Here is a 23,320-nt window from a genome sequence, read left to right as displayed (position 1 = left end):
TTTATGTGCTTATTGAGCATTTTATGTGCGTGTCACCTTTTGCAAGGTGTCTCTTGAAGTCTTTTGTCCATTTCTTGCATTGGACAGTTTGGTGGAGGTAAACAGATAAGTAATTGAATACCAGGTAGTCTGGGACAAAAGCTTTATGGGCACACAAAATGCTATTTAGTATGTTGGGTGGGTGGGGAAACCAGGAAGACCACAAAAAAATATTATTTCTAACACTTGGGGTACCGTAATGATGGTTCTCGTCATCATAGGTTTTTTGTCAGTATATATTGAGAAAACTTCCTCACTTAAATAAAAATTTTAGTCTTCTATTTTGATATAAATTGTGAATTTGAGAAATCACACAAAATAATAGTTGAGAGTTAGGACTCTGGAGTCAGCCTGCCTGATAAAGCAGTATCTGGTACATAAGCATTATGTATGATTATTAAATAACGAAACTAGAATGTATTAACATATGCAATTTTTGTTTTAGTGTTTCGATAGAGAAAGAAAAGATTGATGAAAAATCTGAAACAGAAAAACTCTTAGAATACATCGAAGAAATTAGGTAATATGAGCAGTAGCTTTAAATTGAACCTTATTTTTTTAATACTGAGTCATTTTCATCATTTTTCTGTTATTTTTCCCTGTGCCTAAATAGATGTGCTTTTTAAGATAATTTGTTTTAATGCAGTTGTGCTTCGGATCAAGTGGAAAAATACAAGCTAGATATTGCTCAGTTACAAGAAAATTTGAAAGAGAAGAATGATGAAATTTTAAGCCTTAAGCAATCTCTTGAAGAGAATATTATTATATTATCTAAACAAGTAGAAGATCTAAATGCAAAATGTCAGCTGCTTGAAAAAGAAAAAGGTATTACAGTGTTTTATAGTTACTTTCTTTAGATAAGTGTGACATACAACATTGAGGAAAAATACTGCTATGCTAAAACAACCTTTTAAATATAATTAGCTATACTAACATTTTAAATATAATTAGCTATATAGCTATACAACAGCAAAATCCTGTACTGCATTTTAGAATATTTTACTTTTATAATGTTTGTTTTGTATTTATTTCAATACAGCATATTACCTGTCTTGATTGAAATATATACAGTCACATAATTCTTGACTTTTGCACTAGGTGGCTATTTAAAAATCAGTAGATACACAGAACAAGATTTGTGGATTTTATTATTTAGCACATAATATATATTATATGGAGTAATTATACAAAGTTCACAGTTTTGTTTTTTTCTTTGGAAATACCATGCTAAAAGCAGTATAATGGAATATTATGGGAGTCCAGGTTTCTCAATGTTAATGTTCTTATCTAATTCCAGTATTCTTGATGTTTTGCACTTTCTAGAAGACCTTGTCAACAGGAATAGAGAACACAATGAAAATCTAAATGCTGAGATGCAAAACTTAAAACAGAAGTTTATTCTTGAACAACAGGAACGTGAAAAGCTTCAACAAAAAGAATTACAAGTTGATTCACTTCTGCAACAAGAGAAAGTAATTTACTACCATATTTTTTTAAACTGTTTATTTTGTGTCATAATTTCCCTATGTCTCTGAACACCTTTAAATTGTGTATATCCTTTGATCTAACAATTCTATCTTTAGTCTTATCCTGAGGACATAATCATGGATATGCTGAGGATTTAGCTACGTATTTTCACTACATGTTCACCCTAGGGTTGAAGGATATATCCTGAGGACATAATCATGGATATGCTGAGGATTTAGCTACGTATTTTCACTACATGTTCACCCTAGGGTTATGAATAATGTGGGTTAAAATGACAACAGATACAGCAACATAGGGAAATAATTTTTTAAAAATTTTCTGGCTCATTCTTGTGTTATTTAGGCTATATAAACATTTACACTTACCTTGTAAAAGAGTGTCTAATTACAGAAGAAACAAAGCAATTTTTAAAATCCAGATTATTTATAGAACATTTTACATATCAGTGAGAAGAAAGAAAGTCCACTGAAAAATTATGGGCATAGGATAGAAACAGAGAAGGAGAAGTTCTGATGGCCTGTAAATATAGAAAGATATTCCACCTTAGTAGTAACCAAGGAAGTAGAAATAATATTTTTTTCACTTACAAAATTGGCACAAATTAAAACATTTGATAATATAAAATACTGATGAAAGTTAAGCCAACAGGCACTTACATGCACTGATGTGAAATATTATAGTGTTGGACAACCTTCAACAGCTAAAGGAATTGAGTAGATCTATATACACTGACCTGGAAAGATTTCAGCAACAGAGTACATATCATTTATATCCCTCCCCAAATGTATATGTATCTATAAGTGTAAAGAAAAATACCAAAAGGCATATATATTCCAAACTAGTAGCTATCTCTGCAATGGGAAAACTAAAATTGGGGGGGGAGGTCATCAAAGATAATATTAACATCATTTGTAATGTTAGAATTATTTCACAAGGGGATGTATTTGTATATTGTATAGCTTAAAAAATAATTTTATATAATATGGAAATCACCACACACTTTTTACATAATATGTGAAAAATATTAATATCAAAGCCAGTTGTAAAACAGATATATATGTATAAAATATAATTTTAGTTTAAGAAGTTTGTGCGTGTGCATTGCATAGAAAAAAGCCTAAGATGATATTTGCCACAATGTTAACAAGGTATAGGAAATAATCTATGAAAACAAATGTGCTATTTCTATACTGTTTTAAGTTTCCTTGAGTCTCTTGAATTTAGATTTCATCCTTCTTTATCTGTACTTTTTTTTGTCTCCTAGTACAACCTCACAATGCCATTCCAAATTATTTTGGTGGTTTTCTGTTTGAATATAGGAATTATCTTCTAGTCTTCATCAGAAGCTCTGTTCTTTTCAAGAGGAAATGGTTAAAGAGAAGAATCTCTTTGAGGAAGAATTAAAGCAAGCACTGGATGAGCTTGATAAATTACAGCAAAAGGAGGAGCAAGCTGAAAGGCTGGTCAAGCAATTGGAAGAGGAGGCAAAATCTAGAGCTGAAGAATTAAAACTCCTAGAAGAAAAGCTGAAAGGGTTTGTATTAATAGGATCTCATGTTTATATATGACTTTAGATGTATTTATTTTATGTACTTTTTTTAGTATTCTCATATCAATCGTGAGCGTGTGATGTTGGAATTATTTTACAATTAAGTAGTAATTATTATTTTACAAGTAAGTAGTAGACACAGAATGTGTACACAAAACATACATGCAAACAAGTAAGACAGCCCCCTTTTTTAAGTTAAAAGTTAAAGGTTATGCCCCCTTTTTTTTAAGGCCAAAGAGAGTTTTAATAAACAAATGACAAAAGTTTTGCACTTCTTTACTACTCTGATAATTTCTGAAATTTACTGGATATCAGCATTAGAACAATAATGAACTTGGGGCTGGATGTGGTGGCTCATGCCTGCAATTCCCGTACTTTGGGATGCCAAGGTGGGAGGATTGCTTGAGCTCAGGAGTATGAGACCAGCCTGTGCAATATAGTGAGACCTCGTCTCTACTAAAAATTAAAAAAAAAAACTAGCTGGGCACGGTGGTGTGTGCCTGTAGTCCCAGCTACTTAGAAAGTTGTGGGAAGAGAATCACTTGAGCCCAGGAGATCAAGGCTGCAGTGAGCTGTGATCATGTCACTGCAGTCCAGCCTGAGCAACAGAGCGAGACTCTGTCTCAAAAACAAACAAAACACAATAATGAACTTGGGGGAAAAAATAAAGAATCCCTCCCATTAATAAATAGCATTCCCATTTTTGTCTATGCATTTACATGGTGTAAGTTATACCTTTAATTATATTTTTCAGGAAGCACAAACACTTCAGAAATAGCAATCGAAATGCAAAGCAGGCTGGCACAATGGCACATGCCTAAAGTCCCAGCTACTCAGGAGGCTGAGATGGGAGGATCTTTAGAGCCCAGGAGTTTGAGGCTGTAATGCTCAATGATTGTGCCTGTTAATAGCCATGGCACTCTAGCCTGGGCAACATAGCAAGATGCCACCTCAATCAATAACTGATAAAAAGCAAATGAGAAAAAATAATTATAACTGGGAAACATTCAAAAGTAAGAAATCTCTTATTTACAGTAGAAAGACTGAAATCTTGGCTGGATGCGGTGGCTCACACCTGTAATCCCACCACTTTGGGAGGCCGAGGTGGGCAGATCACAAGGTCAGGAGTTCGAGACCAGCCTGGCCAATATGGTAAAACCCCATCTCTACTAAAAATACATAGTAAGTTATCTGGGCGTGGTGGCACACGCCTGTAATCCCAGCTATTCAGGAGGCTGAGGCAGGCTGACATCGGCCACTGCACCCCAGCCTGGGCAACAGAGGGAGACTCCATCTCAAAAACAGAAGGAAGACTGAAATCTCACTTTTTTCCTGATCTCTATTTCCTTATAATTTCTGCCACATTGTGTTTCCTTCTCCCATACATTTATTTATTTCATTTTGTTTTGTTTTGTTTTGTCCGTAGTAATTGCTAATTTTTTATTTATTAAGAGAAACTGTTCCTTAGCCTACATATTCATATTTCATAGTTCAGGAACACAGGTCAGTGACAAACACTACTACATATATTTAAATTAAAAAGTCTGGTTTGATTCTTGAGTTCAAATTGCAGATATTTAAATTCTTGGGATCTCATCATTAAAACACTTGTCAAAGGACTATGGGCTAAATATGAGTTTGTGTTATTGTAATATATCTCACACCTGTGTATCTGTCTCAGTGGATACTTCTGTTATTAACCTTTTCTGTTTTCTTATGATTAATGATGCAAATGAACAGCAAGGTTTTTCATATCCCTGCTTTTGGGGGAACAATACACAATTGTAATTAGGGGTGGTGTTCTATACTACAGCCAATCTCAGGGAACAGGAATCTTGGGAAAATAAGATAATGTCATTTTCAGAGAGGAAAGAAAATTGAGATAATTTTTTATTCCAACTCAAAAAACTGTGGTCCAGTGGTCAAGAGATAAGGATTTTTATTGCTAATTCTGTTAGCTAGCTGGTTGATTCTGAGCAAAACAATCTTAGTTTCTCTCATTTTCTACTTCATTAGATATAAAAGAGTTTTATGAGATGATCTCTAAGATCCCTTCTAGCCTGGAAATTTCAAGCTTAAGAGACAAACCAACTAAGAATTGAAAATAATTCCTCTAGAGGACAGGGAAGAAAATATTTTTATTATAGACTCTTTAGTCATATTTAATTGCTCTTGCTGTGGTGTGTATATTTTTGAAATCCCATACTTGTTACAGAATGAATTTGATCAGCTGTTATTCTTATCTCAGTGTCCCACTTAGTCTATAAGTACACAATGCTTATTTACAATTTTCAGTTCTGTATATTCTTTAAAAGATCTCTCATAAGCTCATATGCATATAAAAAATTTTATCACCGCTTTGGAAATATATTATTTCCAAAATATCCCTGAGATTTAATAGCATATGTTTATAAAGATAAAACCCATTCTGTCTATGCAAAATAATCCATTAAAGAACTTATTGAATCTTTCAGTAATAGAGTATTATGTGGTTATTCATATAATCAGAATAAATCCACAGAGTCTTGTAACTCTTTCTGTAATTTAAAATGAAGTGGCTTTAATTGTTCATAGTATTTCTCAAGTATCTAAATGGAGAGAATGAAACTTTATTCAATCCAGATGGTTTTTTTTTTTTTGAGACGGAGTCTCGCTGTTGCCCAGGCTGGAGTGCAGTGGCGCGATTTCGGCTCACTGCAGGCTCTGCGCCCTGGGGTTCACGCCATTCTCCTGCCTCAGCCTCCCGAGTAGCTGGGACTACAGGCGCCCACCACCTCGCCCGGCTAATTTTTTGTATTTTTAGTAGAGACGGGGTTTCACCGTGTTAGCCAGGATGGTCCCGATCTCCTGACCTCGTGATCCGCCCACCATGGCCTCCCAGATGTTTTTTAACTGGTAATCTTTTGCAGTCTTTAGTCCTGGCTAATATCTTAAGATTTTGTTTTATAGTCTTTTATATCCTACCACCTTCTTCACCCAAATTTTTAAAGTAAAATAAGCAAGAAAGATAAGTTGAAGCTAGTAGAAAAATGCATGAAAAACATGCTTTTCGAGGTAAGTCATAAATTAGGATCTGAGCTATTTAGCAGGTAATGCAATGGTGAAGATATGAGCTATGTGATTCACAGTTTCAAAGGTAAATACTATTTTCTTTCTTAGGGTAATAATTTTAGGTGGCATTTTATCTTTTAATTATTTCTTTTTCTTAGGAAGGAGGCTGAACTGGAGAAAAGTAATGCTGCTCATACCCAGGCCACCCTGCTTTTGCAGGAAAAGTGTAACAGTACAGTGCAAAGGCTTGAAGATGTTACTGCTCAATTTGAAAGGTATTTTTCTTGGGAGCCTGCACTCTTAAATATAATGTGAGCAGAAAGGGGTGTCTACCCAGGGAAATATGTGAACAAAGCAGTCACACAAAGGATGATTCGTATTAGTTTAAATTCCATAATCACCAAGCATAAATGGGCATTTAGCATTATCTGGTAATCTTATTATATTTATATAATTCCCCTTTATAATTTATAGAAATCCCCTTTCTCACCATCCACTTCAACTTTTATGCACTGAGCCAGGTGCGGCAGCATATGCCTGTAGTCCTAGCCACTACATAAGCTGAGGTGGGAGGATCAAGTCATGCCCTTAGAGGCATTTGGTGCGTCTGCCCTACTCTCTTGATGTTATCATTTTCATAAGGAATTCAGAAGTTTTTATCTCCTTGCTAAACCTATAAAGAGACCCACATTTATACTCATCCTATCTTCCCACCTATTACAGATTAAATGTCCTAGTCTTTTAATCTTCAGTGACCTCATTCTATCATTTTGTTATCTCATAATTTGAAACCTTTTTACTGGAATTTTTCCAATCAATATTAAAACATGTTAGTGTACATCTATCTCTAAAATATATTAATTAGCTGGCCACTGTGGCTCATACCAGTAATCCCAGTGCTTTGGGAGGCCAAGGCAGGAGGATTGCTTGAGGCCAGGAGTTTGAGACCAGCCTGAGCAATAGAGTAAGACCTTGTTTCCATAAAAAAAAAATAATAAGAATTAGCCAGGCATTGTGGCACATGCTACTTGGGAGGCTGCGGGCAGGAGGATCACCTGAGCCCAGGAGTTCCAGGCTGCACTGAGCTAAGATCACACCACTGCACTCCAGCCCGGGTGACAGAGCAAGACTGTCTCAAAAACAAATGAAAAATAAATAAAATACATAAATTGTTTTAAATACTCCTCTGACCTTAACTTCCTTTTGCAGCTGTCTAACACCACCAGTCATTCCCTTCTTAACCCCAAATTCTACTCCTTTTCAGTCATTTTCCTTCTCCTTTTTTGTCTCTTGACAGAGAAGATTGTCTCTGTATCCACTTCCTCACTTCCCATGCCTTCTACTTATTTTCTCCTTAAATAAAAACTTTATTTTGGGTGGAACTACAAATTACAAAGGCCAATATAATGAATACCTATATATTAATGTTAACATTGTTATTTATCACATTTACTTTAGCTCATTTTAGGGGAGAGTTTCCTTTCTTTTATTTAGTAAATACAAAAGAATGCATAACATGTACATAAACTATAGAGCTTGAAGATAAAACTGACATGCATGAACCTATAAAAGACAACCAGTAAGCCAAAAGATTTTCAACAACTTAGTACCCGTATGTAAGTTCCTCTACCATCCCAAGTAAATGGGACAGATAACACTGTCCCGGTCTACATTAATTATTTCCTTGCTTTTTTCCCCTGTGTATTATAATTTTATGACACGTATATCCATACAAATAATGCATTATGTAATTTTCCTTCTCCTTGAACTTTACCAAAAACTGTCATCATAGTATATGCCGTTTCCTGGGACTTATTATTTCATTCTGCATTATGTGTGTTTTCAGGATTGAATCGTGTTGTCTGAGGCTATGGTTTGTTGATAGTCACTGCTATGAGTATTTTATTGTATGAATATACCACAACTTATTTATTCATTCTTTGGACTTTGGGTTGTTTCCCATTTGGTTAGTTATTATTAGTTATTTGGTGACTATAAGTATACATGTATGTAAGAATTTCTCTAAAGCCAAAGGTATATGAATGTTCAACTCTAAAACTTAATACCAAATCACTTTCCAATGTGGGAGTAAGAATCTACACTCCCACTAGTGTTGTTTAAGTTTGCATTTATCTTCTTTGCCAAAGCTTGTTAGACTTCTTAAACTTTGCCAGCGTACTTAGTGTAAAATGGCTTCTTATTGTGGATAATTCATCTTTCCTTTTCCATAAAAGGCTTGTTTATGACTTTTGTTTATTTGTCTATAGGGTTATCATCTTTTCCTCATTGATTTGTGGAGGTTTTCTTTATCAGCCATATGGGTTACAGGTATCTTCTGCCAGTTTAGCTTATTTTTTTATTTTCCTTTTGGTTTCTTCTGATGAGTGAAAATTCTTGATTTCAATATGGTTAAAATATTTATCTGTATGTGGGTACTTTTGCTTCTCATTTAAGAACTTCTTTCTATCTCCAGGTGTAAAGGTATTCAACTAGTTTTCTTCTAAAAGTCTTAAAATTTCACTTTCTGTTTTTCCACCTAGAACTGATTTCTGTGTGTGTAGCAATATAGGGATCAAATTCATTTTTTGTTTTCCCTATGGACAACCGATTGCCTAGTTTAATTTAATTCATTAAATTGTACCTTGTTTCCCCAGTGATCTGTTTCCACATGTGATACATTATGACAGATACATAGATAAATAATTTGTATGTGTATATGTTTTATTTATAATTTTTATTGTATCAGAACACATAAATTATATAAATATATGTAAATTATATATATTTATTTATTGCTAATATCAATCCCGTAAAGGAATTTCCCTTCTCGTTAGTTTGAAGAATAGTGCTTCAGGAGGTTTTTATCTATTCTGTGATTTCACTCACTATCCATATAGTCGTGGCATTAAAATTTATTTCATCAAACCAGACCTTTCTTTACAGCTCCATATTCACATATCCAGTTACCTACTTGACATCTTCAAGTAGATATCGCAATGTCTTTTAATATTAACCTGTCCAAACCAACTCTTGATCTTTCCATTGCTTTCTACCCCAGTCTCTCACTGTTTTTTATTGTAATCAGTGACATCATCTTCCCAGCTTTTCATTCTATAAATCTTAGAGTCATCCTTCATCATCGTCTCTTCCTTACCCCCAACATTCAATCTATCTGTTGAATTTTTCTACTCTGCTTCCAAAAGAGATCTTGTGTATTTGCCAGCTCCTTAGTCTAAGCCTCCTTTATCACTCACCTGGTCTGATAAATAATTGTTTTCAAGTTGATCCTTCAATTTTCCATTCTTTCCCCTGCCCTAATCCGTCCTCCTCATAGCTCTAGAGTGAGCTACACATTTAATTACACACCTATTTGTTTATTTATTTATTTATTTATTTATTTTGAGTCGGAGTTTCGCTCTTGTTGCCCAGGCTGGAGTGCAATGGCACTGTCTCAGGTCACTGCAACCTCTCCCTCCCAGATTCAAGTGATTCTCCTGCCTCAGCCTCCCGAGTAGCTGAGATTACAGGCGTCTGCCACCACGCTCGGCTATTTTTTTTGTTTTTAATAGTGACGGGGTTTCACCATGTTGGTCATGCTGGTCTCGAACTCCTGACCTCAGGTGATCCACCCATCTGGGCCTCCCAGAGTGCTGGGATTACAGGCATGAGCCACCATGCCTGGCCTACTTGGACACCTTTAATGGTTCCCATCTATCCCCCAGGTAAGCCCACTGTGCCCTGCGGTGATGACCCTCATGCCACCAGCTTCTGCTCCAGCCTTTCTTACTCATTAGGCTCTAGTCTCACTTCTTATTTTTTGATTGTGAGTAGTTTTAATGTTTGGTATTTGATTTCTTTTCCATCTTTGTATGCATACTTCCTGCACCTAGTAGGCCCTTGATTTTTTTTTTCTTTGAATACACAGCAGATGCCATGTAAACTCATTAGTACTTACCTCGGAACACTGAATTCCTACGTGTGTTAAATGCATGAATACATTAAAAACTTCAGTTTTACTTAGAAGTATATAAAGTGTAAACTGATCAGTTACGATTGTCATACGCAATAGTTAGAAAACTACTTTGACTTTTTTTTCTTTTTAATAAGCTATAAAGCATTAACAGCCCGTGAGATAGAAGATCTTAAGCTGGAGAACTCATCATTACAGGAAAAAGTGGCCAAGGCTGGAAAAAATGCAGAAGATGTTCAGCATCAGATTTTGGCAACTGAGAGCTCAAATCAAGAATATGTCAGGTATATAGAGCAAATAATGGCCTTAGAACCATTAAGACAATTTAATGTTGAAAGCCAGCTAGTAACTGTCCTTGGCTTGCTTTTGGCCATCTTATATTGCAAATTAAGAATTTACTCAGTTAAAAAAATGACACTTCTTGAACAGTTCCTTGAGGTTTAAAAGAAAACAAAAAGGAAAAATTAATGAAAGTGGCTATAAAATGTTTAGTGACCTCTTCTCTCTCAAACCAAAGGATGCTTCTAGATCTGCAGAGCAAGTCAGCACTAAAAGAAACAGAAATTAAAGAAATCACAGTTTCTTTTCTTCAAAAAATAACTGATTTGCAGAACCAACTCAAGCAACAAGAGGAAGACTTTAGAAAACAGCTGGAAGATGAAGAAGGAAGGTAATCTATGATTAGAACCTGAGTGCCTTGTTAACTCAGTTAAGATGTTATTTTTTAAATAACTATGTTTTTCTCAATTTAATTTTTCCATGCAGAAAAGCTGGAAAAGAAAATACAACAGCAGAATTAACTGAAGAAATTAACAAGTGGCGTCTCCTCTATGAAGAACTATCTAATAAAACAAAACCTTTTCAGGTTTGTCAGTTAGAAGTAAACTTACTTGTGTTTATTTTAGGGATTCACTTTGTTCCCTATTATAGTGAGGACAGTGACTTGGGTTTTCTGCAAGATCATTTTGCTCTGCCCTTACAGTGCCAATTTAGCTCACTTTTAAAGGTTTATACATTTTATTAAATTATTATGCATAATTTTTTCCCACATTATTGAAGTATAATTGACAAATTTAATTGACATAATTTTTTCAATGGACCCTTTGTGGTTTAAAAAAAAAACTTTGTAATGAGGAACTTAAAAGTTTGGCTCAGAGGGCTTGCCTGGTATGAGCTTTTGATAATTAACCTATTTTAATTTGTGATATGACTTATTGAAAATACTCATTGTTTCTCAATATACTGATCTTTTAAAAGAAAAAAGAATAAATGCTGATTTTGAAACTTAGGTAGAAGTACAGTATTGGTTATAATGTGGTGATCTAACTGATACAGATAAAACTGGCCAGCTGGCTTTTTTACCTTGTTTCTTTTCCTCTGTTTTAATGATATTTAAAATGAAAAATACAAAGTTTAAAAGATTTTCGTAGAGAATCTATGGAGAGCCCTGAGAATACGTAAACATACCTTGTTTTTATTTGTGTTTTTAATTTTCTTTAGTGTTTATGGTTTATATGAAACTAGTAAGATCAAACTGTTTTAAGTCTTAACTTTATTTAAAAAATCTTTTTCAGCTACAACTAGATGCTTTTGAAGCAGAAAAACAGGCATTGTTGAATGAACATGGTGCAGCTCAGGAACAGCTAAATAAAATAAGAGATTCATATGCTAAATTATTGGGTCATCAGAATTTGAAACAAAAAATCAAGCATGTTGTGAAGTTGAAAGATGAAAATAGCCAACTCAAATCGGTTTGTAAAATGACTTTTCATTTTATTAAAGATATTGGAGTGGGGGTTATTCTAACTATAATACTTAAATAAAATGAAAATCTTTGGTATCAGAAAAAAATAACAGTTTATAGAGGAAAATTGAGCGTAAGTGATTTAGTGGATTTATATTAGAGTATTGACCAGATGAGCGTTCAATGTTCTAAAGTTTTCTAGCTACCTTCTTAATATATTGAAAATTACTAGAGTAATTGGATGAATTCATTAAACTTTACATATCTATTTCCATTTGCAAAACTGCAAACTCCTTGATGTAAAACCATAAAGAGAAGCAGTGTTAAAAACTATTTGGGCATTTAAATTTTTTAACATATGTATTGAGATATAATTGACATCCCATACAATCCACCCATTGAAAGTGGACAATTCAGTGTTTTTTAGTATACTCACAGATATGTGCAACCATCACCATAGTCAATTTTAGGACATTTTCATCACCTCAAAATGAAACCCTGTTATCCTTTTCCTAACACTCTCCTATCTCCTCACTCCACCCCACCCTTCAGCCCTAAGCAACCACTAATATACTTTCTGTCTCTGTTGATTTCCCTGTTGTAGACCTGACGTATTCATGGATTCAAATAATGTGGCCTTTTGTTACTGGCTTCTTTCAGTCAATTAGCATAATATTTTCAAGATTCACTTGTGTTGTAGCATGGAGAGTACTTTATTTTTTTTAATAGCCTAATAATTCATTATGTGGGTATACCACATTTTATTTATTCGTTTGTCAGTTGATAAACACTTGTTTGCACATTTTTGGCTATTATGAATAATTATACCATAAACATTCATGTACAAGTTTTTGTATGGACATTTGTTTTTATTTCCCTGGGAAATAATAGGAGAGAAATTGCCAGATCATTTGATAACTCTACTTTTAATCATTTCAGGAAGTATCAGACTATATTCAGATGAAATCGGGTGCATTCAGGGTGGTATGCCATAGAAAGGTCAGACTGTATTCAAAAGTGGCTCATACCAATCTATATTCTACAGGCAGTGTACGAGGGTTCCAATTTCTCCACATCCTTACCAAGGATGTTATTATCTGACGACTTCTTTATCCTAGCCATTGTAGTGGGTATGAGGTGGTATCTCATTGTGGCTTAACTTGCATTTTCTTAATTGGTAATGATATTGGTCATCTTTTCATGTGCTTACTGGCCATTTGTATATCTTCATGAAAGAAATGTCTGTTCATACTCTGCTCGTTGTTAAATTGGATTATTAGTCTTTTTATTATTGTGAGAATTCTTCATCTATTCTGGACACAAGTCTCTTATGTATTATTTGCAAATAACTTCTCCCATTCTGTGCATTGCCTTTTCACTTTCTTGATGATGTCCTTTGACCCAAAAAACTTTTATGAAGTCCAGTGTGTCTATTTTTTTGTTTGTTTGTTCCTTGGTATCTATCTCCTCTGCCAAATTCAAGGTCAGGAAGATTTACCCCTCTGTTTTCTTCTAAGAGGTTTATAGTTTTAGCTCTTACATTTAGATTATTGATTGATTTTGAGTTAATTTTTGTATGTGGTGTGAGGGAAGGGTCCAGCTTCATTCTTTAGCATGTGGACATGCAATAGTCCCCACACTATTTTTTAAAGAGAATATTCTTGCCTCCAGTTAATGGAGTTAGCATCCAGTTAAAAAATCATTTAGACTGTACATGTATGGATTTATTTATAGACTCTCAACTGTCTTCCACTGATGTATACATCTATCCTTGTGCCACCACACTGTCTTGATTACTGTTGTTTTGTAGTAAGTTTTGAAATCAGGAAGCATGAGTCCTCTTTGTATTTTTCAATATGGTTTTGTCTATTCTGGACCTCTTGCAATTCTATATTAATTTTGGAATCAGTTTTTCTACAAAGAAACCAGCTGGGATTCTGATGGGAATTGAATTGAATCTATAGATCAGTTTGGGACATATTATTATTATCTTCACTAGGTTAAGTCTTCTAATATATGAATGTGGGATATTTTTCTAATTATTTAGATCTCATTTAATTTCTTTCAACAATCTTTTATAGTTTTCAGAGTATAAGTTTTCCACTTCTTTTGTTAAATTTATTACTATTTTATTCTTTTTGATGTTTTGTAAATGAAATTGTTAATTTCATTTTTGGATTGTTCATTGCAAGTGTATAGAAATACAATTGATTTTAATATATTTATCTTGTATCCTGCACCCTTGCCAAACTCATTTTAGTTCTAATAGTTTTTTAGTGGATTCCTTAGGATGTTCTTATAGATCATGTCTTTTGCAAATAGAGATAGTTTTACTTATTTTCCAGTCTGGATGCCTTTTATTTCTTTTTCTTGTCTAATATCTCTGGCTAAAACCTGTAGTATAATACAATGTTGAAGTTAGAAGTAATGAAAATGGATGGACAGCCTTGCTTTGTTCCTGATCTAGGGGGAAAGTATTCAGTCTTTCTCCATGATATACGATGTTAGCTATATGATGTATGTAGTGTGACATTATTAGATGTTGATTTGTCGGCCAGCCATGGTGGCTTACGCCTGTAATCCCCACGCTCTGGGAGGCCAAGGCAAGTAGATCACCTGAGGTCAGGAGTTTGAGACCAGCCTGGCCAACATGGTGAAACCTCATCTCTACTAAAAATACAAAAGTTAGCTAGGTGTGGTGGTGGGCGCCTGTAATCCCGGCTACTTGGGTAGGAGAATCGCTTGAACCTAGAAGACAGAGGTTGCAGTGAACCAAAATGGAGCCATTGAGCCTGGGAGACAACAGCGAAACTCCATCTCAAAAAAACAAAGATGTTGATTTGTCATAGATGCTCTTTATCAAGTTGAGGAAGTTCCCTTCTGTTTCCTAGTTTGTTGAGCGTTTTTATATGAAAGGGTGATGAATTATATCAAGTGCTTCTTCTATTTCTATTGAGATTATCATGTAATTTGTTTTTTATTCTGTTGATATGATGTATTTTATTAATTGATTTTTCGATGTTAATCTAACCTTCTGAGGTAAATCCCACTTGGTTATGGCATATTAATTATTTTTATATGTTGCTGAGGGGGTTTTTTTCGGTCATATTCCTAAGAGATACTAGTCTATAGGTTTTCTTTGCTTTGTTTTTGTTTTTTTAATGTCTCTGTCTCATTTTGGTATCAGGGTAATGGTGACATCATAAAATGAGTTGAGAAATGTTCCCTCTTTTCTATATAAAATGGTTTTTGAATAATTGGTATTAATTCTTCATTGAATGTGTGGTAGAATTTATTGGTGAAGCCATCTGGACCTTGGCTTTTCTTGTGAATATTTTTTGATTACTAATTCAATATCATTACTTGATATAGGCTTATTCAGATTATCTCTTCTTGAGTCGATTTTCTTCTTGAGTAGTTTATGTCTTTCTATAAATGTGTCTAATTTGTTGGTATATAATTGTTCATAGTATTCCTTTATAATCTTTTTTTTTATTTCTGTAAGGTCAATAGTAATGGCTCCTCTTTATTTCTGATTCTAGTAATTTGAGTCTGTTTTTTGTAAGTTTCTTTCTTTTTTTAAATTTTTAGTAGAGAAAGAACTTTATTTTTTTGTTGGGTTTTTGGGTTTTTTAGAGACAGGATCTCACTCTGTCACCAGGCTGGAGTGCAGTGATGCAATCACGGCTCACTGCAGCCTCAACCTCCCTGGGCTCAGGTGATCCTCCCACCTCAGCCTCCCAAGTAGCTGGGACTACAGGCATGCACCACCACACCTGGCTAATTTTTCTACTTTTTGTAGAGACGGAGTTTTGCCATGTTGCCCAGGCTGGTCTGGAGCTCCTGGATTCAAGGAATCTACCAGCTTTGGCCTCTCAAAGTGCTGGGATTATAGGCTTGAGCCACTGCACCTGGCCAAGAACTTTTCTTTTTTATAATTTCATCTTCTATTTTAGATGTGGGGATACATATGCAGATTTGTTATATGGGTGCATTGCATGATACTGAGGTTTAGGGTATGACAGGTCCCATCACCCACGTAGTAAGGATAGTACTCAATAAGTGGTTTTTCAGCCCTTGTTTAATGGCTGAAAAATCCAACATCCGATTACTCTCAGACATTTTTTCTCCTTTTGTCCAAATGTATAGGTTACACTTTTCTGTTTATTGGCATACCTTGTAATTTTTCACTGGAAAGTAAATTTTTAGATCATATATTGTAGCATTTCTAGGTACAGCTCCCCCTCCTTTTGGGGTTTTTTATTTGCTTGTTTGCTTAATGAGTGACTCAATTATTTTAGTGAAACCTGTCCCACTACCTCCCCAAATCCCAACAGTGTTGTGCCTCTGATGTTGCTGTTCAGGGAGGTACAGTTTTAGTATGCCCACAATTACCCTGGGATGACACTTGCTTTGGTAGGGCTGACTTCCTCTCTTTCCATGAACATAGTGGCTGTAAACTCCAGTAGATGCTGGCTCCTTGGTTTATTATTTGCAACAGTGCCTTAGAGCATAAATTGCTCTATAAACTAATCCAGTCAAATTCTGGCTCCTTTGTAGGGATTGCATCTGAGGGCAGTGCTGGGTATTTATTCTGACTACAGAAGGGCTCGTCCCAGCTGTCTTATTCCCTAGTTTTCTCCTGCAAATGAACTAGTCTACTGTTCAGCCTATATCTTAAATCTCCTCCCAATTCTCTCTGACTATAACCACCACTGTTCTTTAATGGTTCCCCAACCTTTTTGGCACCAGAGACCAATTTTGTGGAAGGCAGTTTTTCCACAGACCGGATCACCCAGCTCGTGATGGGTTGATGTGGATGGTTTCAGGATTAAAGTGTTCCACTTCAGATCATGAGGCATTAGATTCCTATAAGGAGCATGCAACCTAGATCCCTCACATGTGCAGTTCACAATAGGGTTCACACTGCTGTAAGAATCTAATGCCACAGCTGATCTGACAAGACGGGGAGCTCAGTGGGTAATGCTTATGCTTCCTGGCTCACCACTTACCTCCTGCTCTGCAGCCGGGTTCCTAACAGGCCATGGATGGGTATCGGTCTGTAGCCCGGAGGTTGGGGACCCCTGCTTTAGAGCACCCTTAGGCTTCAGCTTCTCCAAGCTCTGTTGCAGGTGAAGTCAGTTCCTTTGAAAAGAAATGCGGAGCTACCTGTTCTATGGCCTTCTTGTCTTTTCCACCCTCCTTTCCCCCTCCCCCGACAATATCCCTGAGCCAGGACTAGCGCTGAAATTGGGGACAATGGCAGTTTTCTCTCTGAGTGACATCCTCTGCCCTAGGAGCTGAGTTTTCAGTGGACTTTTGGGGAGGAGATGAGGAATAGCCTCAGGCCCTCTTGACTCACCTCCTGGTGTACAACCATCCCCCTCATGAGCCAGAGAAAGAGTAATCGGGGCCCAGCATTTTCAACACACTGTGCCCAAGGTGAGCCCCTGTCCCATGAATGGGGCTGAGTGGAGGAAGGGATCCCCCACCTCACAGTTGCATTTGTCCAGGATATAACGGCAGCCACAGGGAGCTGGGGACAAGATGAGAAACTGATGTCCTGGTCCTCCTGGGAGGGAAGCTTCTGACTTGAAGTTGGGGGAAAAGAGGGCCCTGTGCTTTTGGCTGTAGCCGTCTGGCATGGGCTTTGCCTTGCTAAGCTGGGAGTGGGAAAAGGGGAAGGAGTTTTGGCTTAAATACTGCAGACTCTCATCTTTTTCACCAAATTTTTGCAGATTTTCTTGAATAGATGTTTCTTCATTTGCTGTTTTTCCCGTAGGTCAATTTTCAGAGGGTTTAACTGGTTAACATTTTATAACTTTTAGTTTCACTAGGGAGCAGGTCAGCAGAGCTTTCATGCTGTCATGCCAGAAGTCCATCTCAGCAATTACTTTTGAGTTGAACTTTTATCAGAAAAATAGCTTTGTAGCTGTAGAGGGGCAAGGACATTTAAAAGACTGTATCTCCTTTGTCACAGCTGTTTCAAGTCATTTTGTAATTCAGTCTTAAAGCCTGTCTAGTAGTGATTTTTGCCGTTGAGTGTGATAATACATAAACAACTTTGGAATTTGCCCACAACATTGGTAACACATTTCACTGACATAATCTTTAATAATTGTTTATTACCTATTTTTTTTTTTTACCTAGGAAGTATCAAAACTCCGCTGTCAGCTTGCTAAAAAAAAACAAAGTGAGACAAAACTTCAAGAGGAATTGAATAAAGTCCTAGGTATCAAACACTTTGATCCTTCAAAGGCTTTTCATCATGAAAGTAAAGAAAATTTTGCCCTGAAAACCCCATTAAAAGAAGGTAAGACATGAATAAATGTATAAAAGTGTCCTCTTCCTTTGGATTTGCTTTTACAGCATTTAGCAAGTCATCCATTTTATGAACTGTGAAAATTTGTTGACACCTTCTGATAAAAGCAATTCTTACTGAGATTGTTGTATACAATGACTGTTTTTATCCTCCTTTCTGTATACCTGGATTCTGCCTGTTCTTCAAGGCTGGATCAAATTATATCTTCCTTGAAGCTTTGCATGACTATTTTGTCCCTGTCCAAACACCCCAAATTACTCCCTCTATGATACCCTTAGCATTTTAACCTAAATGTCTCTTAGGTCCTTAATCATTTTCTAATTTGTAGTTTTAGAGAAGTAAGTTTCTTATTTCTTGACTGTGAATGTTTGTCATTCACAATAAATTAAAATTGGTTGAAATGATACATCTAAAAATTATCTTACAGAATATATTGCTTCATCTGCCTTAGAGAAGAGACAAGGCCTGTTTTTAGTTTATAATGATTGATAAATTCGTTTTAATCTAGATTACTAATACTTCTTTTCAATAATCCTTCTAGGCAATACAAACTGTTACCGAACTCCTATGGAGTGTCAAGAATCATGGAAGTAAACATCCAAAAAACCTGTTGAAGATTATTTCATTGGTATTGTTGTTATTGATGTTGTTGTTACTATGTTTGACATGGGTATTTTATAATGTTATATTTCATTTTAACTGCCAATCCTTAAATATGTGAAAGGAACATTTGTTACCAAAGTGTCTTTTGACCTTTTATTTTTTCTTGCAAATACCTCCTCCCTAATGCTCACCTTTATCACCTCATTCTGAACCCTTTCGCTAGCTTTCCATCCTACAATGCATCTCATCAACTCCATCTTCCTTTAAAAGTCAGTATCATATTATTATCCTCCTGTTCTGAAACCTTAGTTTCAAGAGTCTAATCCCCAGATTTTTCAGCTTGATCCTGGAGGTCTTTTCTAGTCTGAGCTTCTTTAGCAAGGCTAAAACACCTTGGCTTATTATTGCCTCTACTTTGATTCTGATAATGCTCACTTGGTCCTACCTATTATCCTTCTACTTGTCCAGTTCAAATAAGAAATAAGGACAAGCCTAACTTCATAGAAACCTCTCTATTTTTAATCAGTTTTTTAATAATTTACAGGTTCTTAGGCTCCATCCTATTTGTATGAAATTATAATCTGTGGATTGGCCTTTAAGCCTGCATTCTTAACAAACTCTTCAGTTAATTCTTAGATACACTAAAAATCTGAGAAACTCTGCATGCAACTATTTCTTTAGAGTTTGTCATATACTGCTTGTCATCTGCATGTCTACTCAGCATTTGATTAACATTTGTGTAATATGAAATAAAATTACACAGTAAGTCATTTAACCAATTAATTTTTCAATTTGTATTTTATGAAGTTACATTCATGCTTCTATGTAAGATGTATTTATCATCTCTACCCTACCCACACCACCTTGTCCCCAGAATCACAAAAGATACTGTTTAGAAAGTGGTAAATCTCTCTCTAAAATGCCTGTTTTGCACATATCATTTGTAAGATATTTATAAGCTACCTTTTTTATAATATGTTCTCACTGATGGCCCAACAGGGACTATCAGTCAGAATTGATTTTTATAATTATTTTATTAGATCTTAATACATGCTTGATTTTAAAATACAGTTTTTAAAATTAAGTTCAGAAGAAATGTAGAAATTAGAAAAATTATCTAATAAAATAAAATGGTTTAATGGGCTGGGACCAGTGGCTCATGCCTGTAATCCCAACACTTTGGGAGGCTGAGGCGGGAGGAATTCAAGACCAGCCTGAGCAACATAGTGATACCTCATCTCTAAAACATATATAAATAAAAAAATGCTTCAGGACTTCTACTTTTAGCCAAGATGGGGTAAGAAGATGAACAACCAGGTGCACTGCCCGAAGTTCTGCCCACTGGGAGGATTTCTCTTTACTACTATCCTTCAGGGATGTCCCAGAGAAGGGCTGGCGTACTGTAGCTATCCACTTTCAAGTGATGCCTACATATCACACTGAACCATCTATAAACTAGGCCCATGTTGTTTCTTCCTGTCAACTCATCATAGGGAACTCTCCATGAGCTTGGGAGAAAAAAGGCAAGGTAGCAGGAACAGGGACCATGGGCATTTGGGTCACTTCTTCATGTAACTTGCTTTTGCCTTCAGGTACTGCCTGGGCCCAGTCACACACATAACTTGTTCTTTGATGATGTACTCCTGCTGTCCACACCCAGCGGCATTATGGCTTGTGGGTCAGATAACACCCAGCTCATGATGGGCAGCTCAGGTTGCATGGTAACTTAATTGACCATGGTAAGCATTCAGTCCCTTACTGAAGCCCAGCAGTAGGCCCAGAGCTGTTTCTCAAAAGAGTAGTTATCTGCATAGGATAACAGGTCTTTCTTCAGAATACTAAGGATCTGCACTGAGATTCATCTATATGGGCCTGCCAAAGGTTCCAACAGCATCTCTATCTGCCACTGACACTTCAAATACCATTGGATCTGCAAGTTCATATGTCCCAAGCAACAAAGCAGCTTACATAATAGCCTGGACCTATTGTAGAACCTTTTCCTATTCTGAGTCCTACTCCAAACTAGCAGTCCTACTCCAAACTAGCAGTCTTACTCCAAACTAGCAGCTTTTCAAGTCACTCAGTAAATGGGCTGGAGTAACAAACTCAAATGAGGAAACGTCTCCAAAATCCAGAGGCCTGCCACATGTCATGCCTCTTCTGGCTGTAGGAGGGGGCAGATGCAGAAACTTACCTTAGAAGAGGTATCTCAACATGCCTCATACCACTGGACCCCGAGAAATTTTACTGACACATGAGAAAGCCTTTGAATTTTTGTTGGATTTACTTCCCACTTCTGACATGCAAATGTCTTACCAATAGGTCTGGAGTAGTTGCTACGTCTCACTCATTAGGTCCAGTGAGCATAATGTCATCAATGTAATGGGCCAATGTGATGTGGAAAGAAAAGGCAATCAAGATTCCTGTGAACAAAATTAGGACAGGGCTGGTGAGTTGATATACCCTGAGGTAGGACATGAAGATGCATTTCTAGCCTTGCCAGCTAAAAGCAAACAGCTTCTGGTTGGCATTATAGACAGGGATGGAGAAAAAGGCATTTGCCAGATCATACCAGGTAGCTGCATACCAGGAACCAGAGGTTGTGTTAATTTGCTCAAGCAATACATCTGGTACAGCAGCTGCAATTGGAGTCACCACCTAGTTAGGTGTGTGATAATCCACTGTTTTTCTCCAAGATCCATCTGTCTTCTGCTCAGGCTAAACAGGCGAGTTGAATGGAGATCTGGTAGGAATCACCACCCTGCCTTCCTTCAAGTACTTATGGTGGCACTAATCTCTTCAGTCCCTGTAGGAATTGAGCATTGCTTTTGGTTTACTATTTTCCTAAGTACAGATAGTTCTAGTGGCTTCTACTTGGCCTTTTCCACCATAATAGCCCTCACTCCATAGGTAAGGAAACCAATGTGTGGATTCTGTCAGCTGCTGACTGTATTCTAATTATACATTCTAGAACTGGGGGATAACCACAGGATAGGTTCAGGAATTCACTGGGCCTATTGTGAGATGGAACTAAGCTAAAACTCTGTTGATCACCTGACCTCCATAAGCTGCTACCCTGACAGTAGCACTTTGGATCTCCTGAAATTAGTGTCACTTCAGAGAGCCAGTGTCTACTAGTTCACAAAAGATCTGATTATTCCCTTTTTTTAATGCACAGATACGTTGGTAAAAGGCTGTACGTCCCTTTGCGGAGGACTAGGAGAAAGACTAACAGTATAAACATTTGGTTATGAACCAGGGTCCCCTTGAGGTCCTCCCCTTTAATCGAAGGGTTTTGGGCTCTATAAAGTGGCTCAAGTCTGGGAATTAAGGGACCACAATTGTGTTTTTATGATTCAAGTTCAATTTTTGTCACTTGACTTAGAAGTTTTCTGCTTATACAGATCAAGTAAGACTTTAGTAGTTTCCTATCTATTTCACTTCTAGGAAAACCATAATCAACTAGCCAAAGCATAGGTCTACACAAGTCAGATTATTCTGATTGTTCCTTTGGCTCTGTCACTATGATAACCACTTCACCTTGCCTTTGGTGGTTGAGTCCCATTACTTGACCCTTGCCACCCTGGGATCCTTTACTTCCATTATATTTAGGTTTTCCAGTTCAGTGACTGCAGTGAGCTCTGGCCTACAGAGAAGAGCCATTAGAGTTCTGAAAAACATGCTGGAGCTCTCCTCGCAAATTTATTTCTCATAGTATTGGTGAAAGGTATGCTTTCTTGACCTTCCCAGTGTGGATGAGTAGTTCTTGAGTGAAAAATCTACTCTAATTTCCCAATATTCCTAAACCTTTTAATCCCATCCTTTAGATGAAACCAAGGCATGTCCAGCACTTCCAATTCATCTTTTCCATGTTTCAGTAAGCCAATCAAACTGTGAGCACCCTTTCTAACTCCCCAAGCTGCAATGTTAAATGCAGAATCTTTGCTTAGTGAGCCCATGTCAATAAATTTGACCTGATCCAACTTTATGTTCCTTCCATCATTTTCCGACACCTTTATTATCCATTCCGACATATGTTCCCAGATTTTTGTCTGTATAAATTAGAGACTTTCAGTGACTCTTTGGATTATAGCACATCTCTTCATGGGTAACACTTTGTTCCTGTCTAGTTTCAGGTCTAGAAGCAAAGAAGGGTGGTGGAAGTGGGTCTGAAGGAGAATCGACATTGCCTTGCATATCAACTGCCTCAAAGGAGGCCATTACAATTTCCTCAGGCAATGCAGTGTTAATCATCACAGACAGGTTGGAGGGTGCTATCACTGGAAATAGAGAAGCTGCTTCCACTGGGGTTGAGAAGCCTCTTCACTAGCAAAGAAGACTCATCAGAATTTAGGGGCTTAGTGTCCCCAGCTTCATCAAAGTCTTCCCATATGTCCCAATCCTAATTTACAGAATCCCATTTTTTTTCAGTAAGTGCCCTCATTTTAACAATAGTCACTCTGCAATGCTGGAATTCTAATTTGTGTTGTAATTCAGCCAGTTACAGGATGAGATGCTGTGTTTCATTTTCAACAGTCTCAGCTCTGGGGCTAC

The 23,320-nt window shown here is 36.5% G+C and overlaps 1 protein-coding gene and 1 long non-coding RNA gene across 5 annotated transcripts in view; one reads left to right on the top strand and one right to left on the bottom strand.

The window, feature by feature from the left end:
- The window catches only part of HMMR (hyaluronan mediated motility receptor), a 31,035-nt gene extending 11,490 nt beyond the window's left edge, over positions 1-19,545 (top strand). For all 4 annotated transcript variants that reach the window (XM_003268626.4, XM_003268625.3, XM_003268627.3 and 1 more), the window contains 11 exons: positions 485-559; positions 686-864; positions 1,363-1,511; positions 2,847-3,061; positions 6,286-6,402; positions 10,235-10,381; positions 10,615-10,767; positions 10,863-10,962; positions 11,672-11,848; positions 17,992-18,154; positions 18,705-19,545. In XM_003268626.4, coding sequence (XP_003268674.1) covers positions 485-559; positions 686-864; positions 1,363-1,511; positions 2,847-3,061; positions 6,286-6,402; positions 10,235-10,381; positions 10,615-10,767; positions 10,863-10,962; positions 11,672-11,848; positions 17,992-18,154; positions 18,705-18,757 — 1,528 coding nt within the window. In that variant the 3' untranslated portion in view covers positions 18,758-19,545. The remainder of the gene's footprint in view (positions 1-484; positions 560-685; positions 865-1,362; positions 1,512-2,846; positions 3,062-6,285; positions 6,403-10,234; positions 10,382-10,614; positions 10,768-10,862; positions 10,963-11,671; positions 11,849-17,991; positions 18,155-18,704) is intronic.
- LOC105739355 lies at positions 10,197-21,715 on the bottom strand. The gene is made up of 4 exons (XR_004032943.1): positions 21,339-21,715; positions 21,083-21,189; positions 16,854-16,986; positions 10,197-10,867 (listed from the first exon to the last, which is right to left on the bottom strand). It is a non-coding gene; the product is annotated as an uncharacterized LOC105739355 (long non-coding RNA).
- Between the last annotated feature and the right edge of the window lie 1,605 nt (positions 21,716-23,320).

Source organism: Nomascus leucogenys, chromosome 2 (assembly GCF_006542625.1).
Source record: "Nomascus leucogenys isolate Asia chromosome 2, Asia_NLE_v1, whole genome shotgun sequence".
Classification (NCBI taxonomy): Eukaryota; Metazoa; Chordata; class Mammalia; order Primates; family Hylobatidae; genus Nomascus; species Nomascus leucogenys.
The sequence above is the reverse complement of the archived record's forward strand: the minus strand, read 5'-3'. Positions and strand labels throughout refer to the sequence as shown.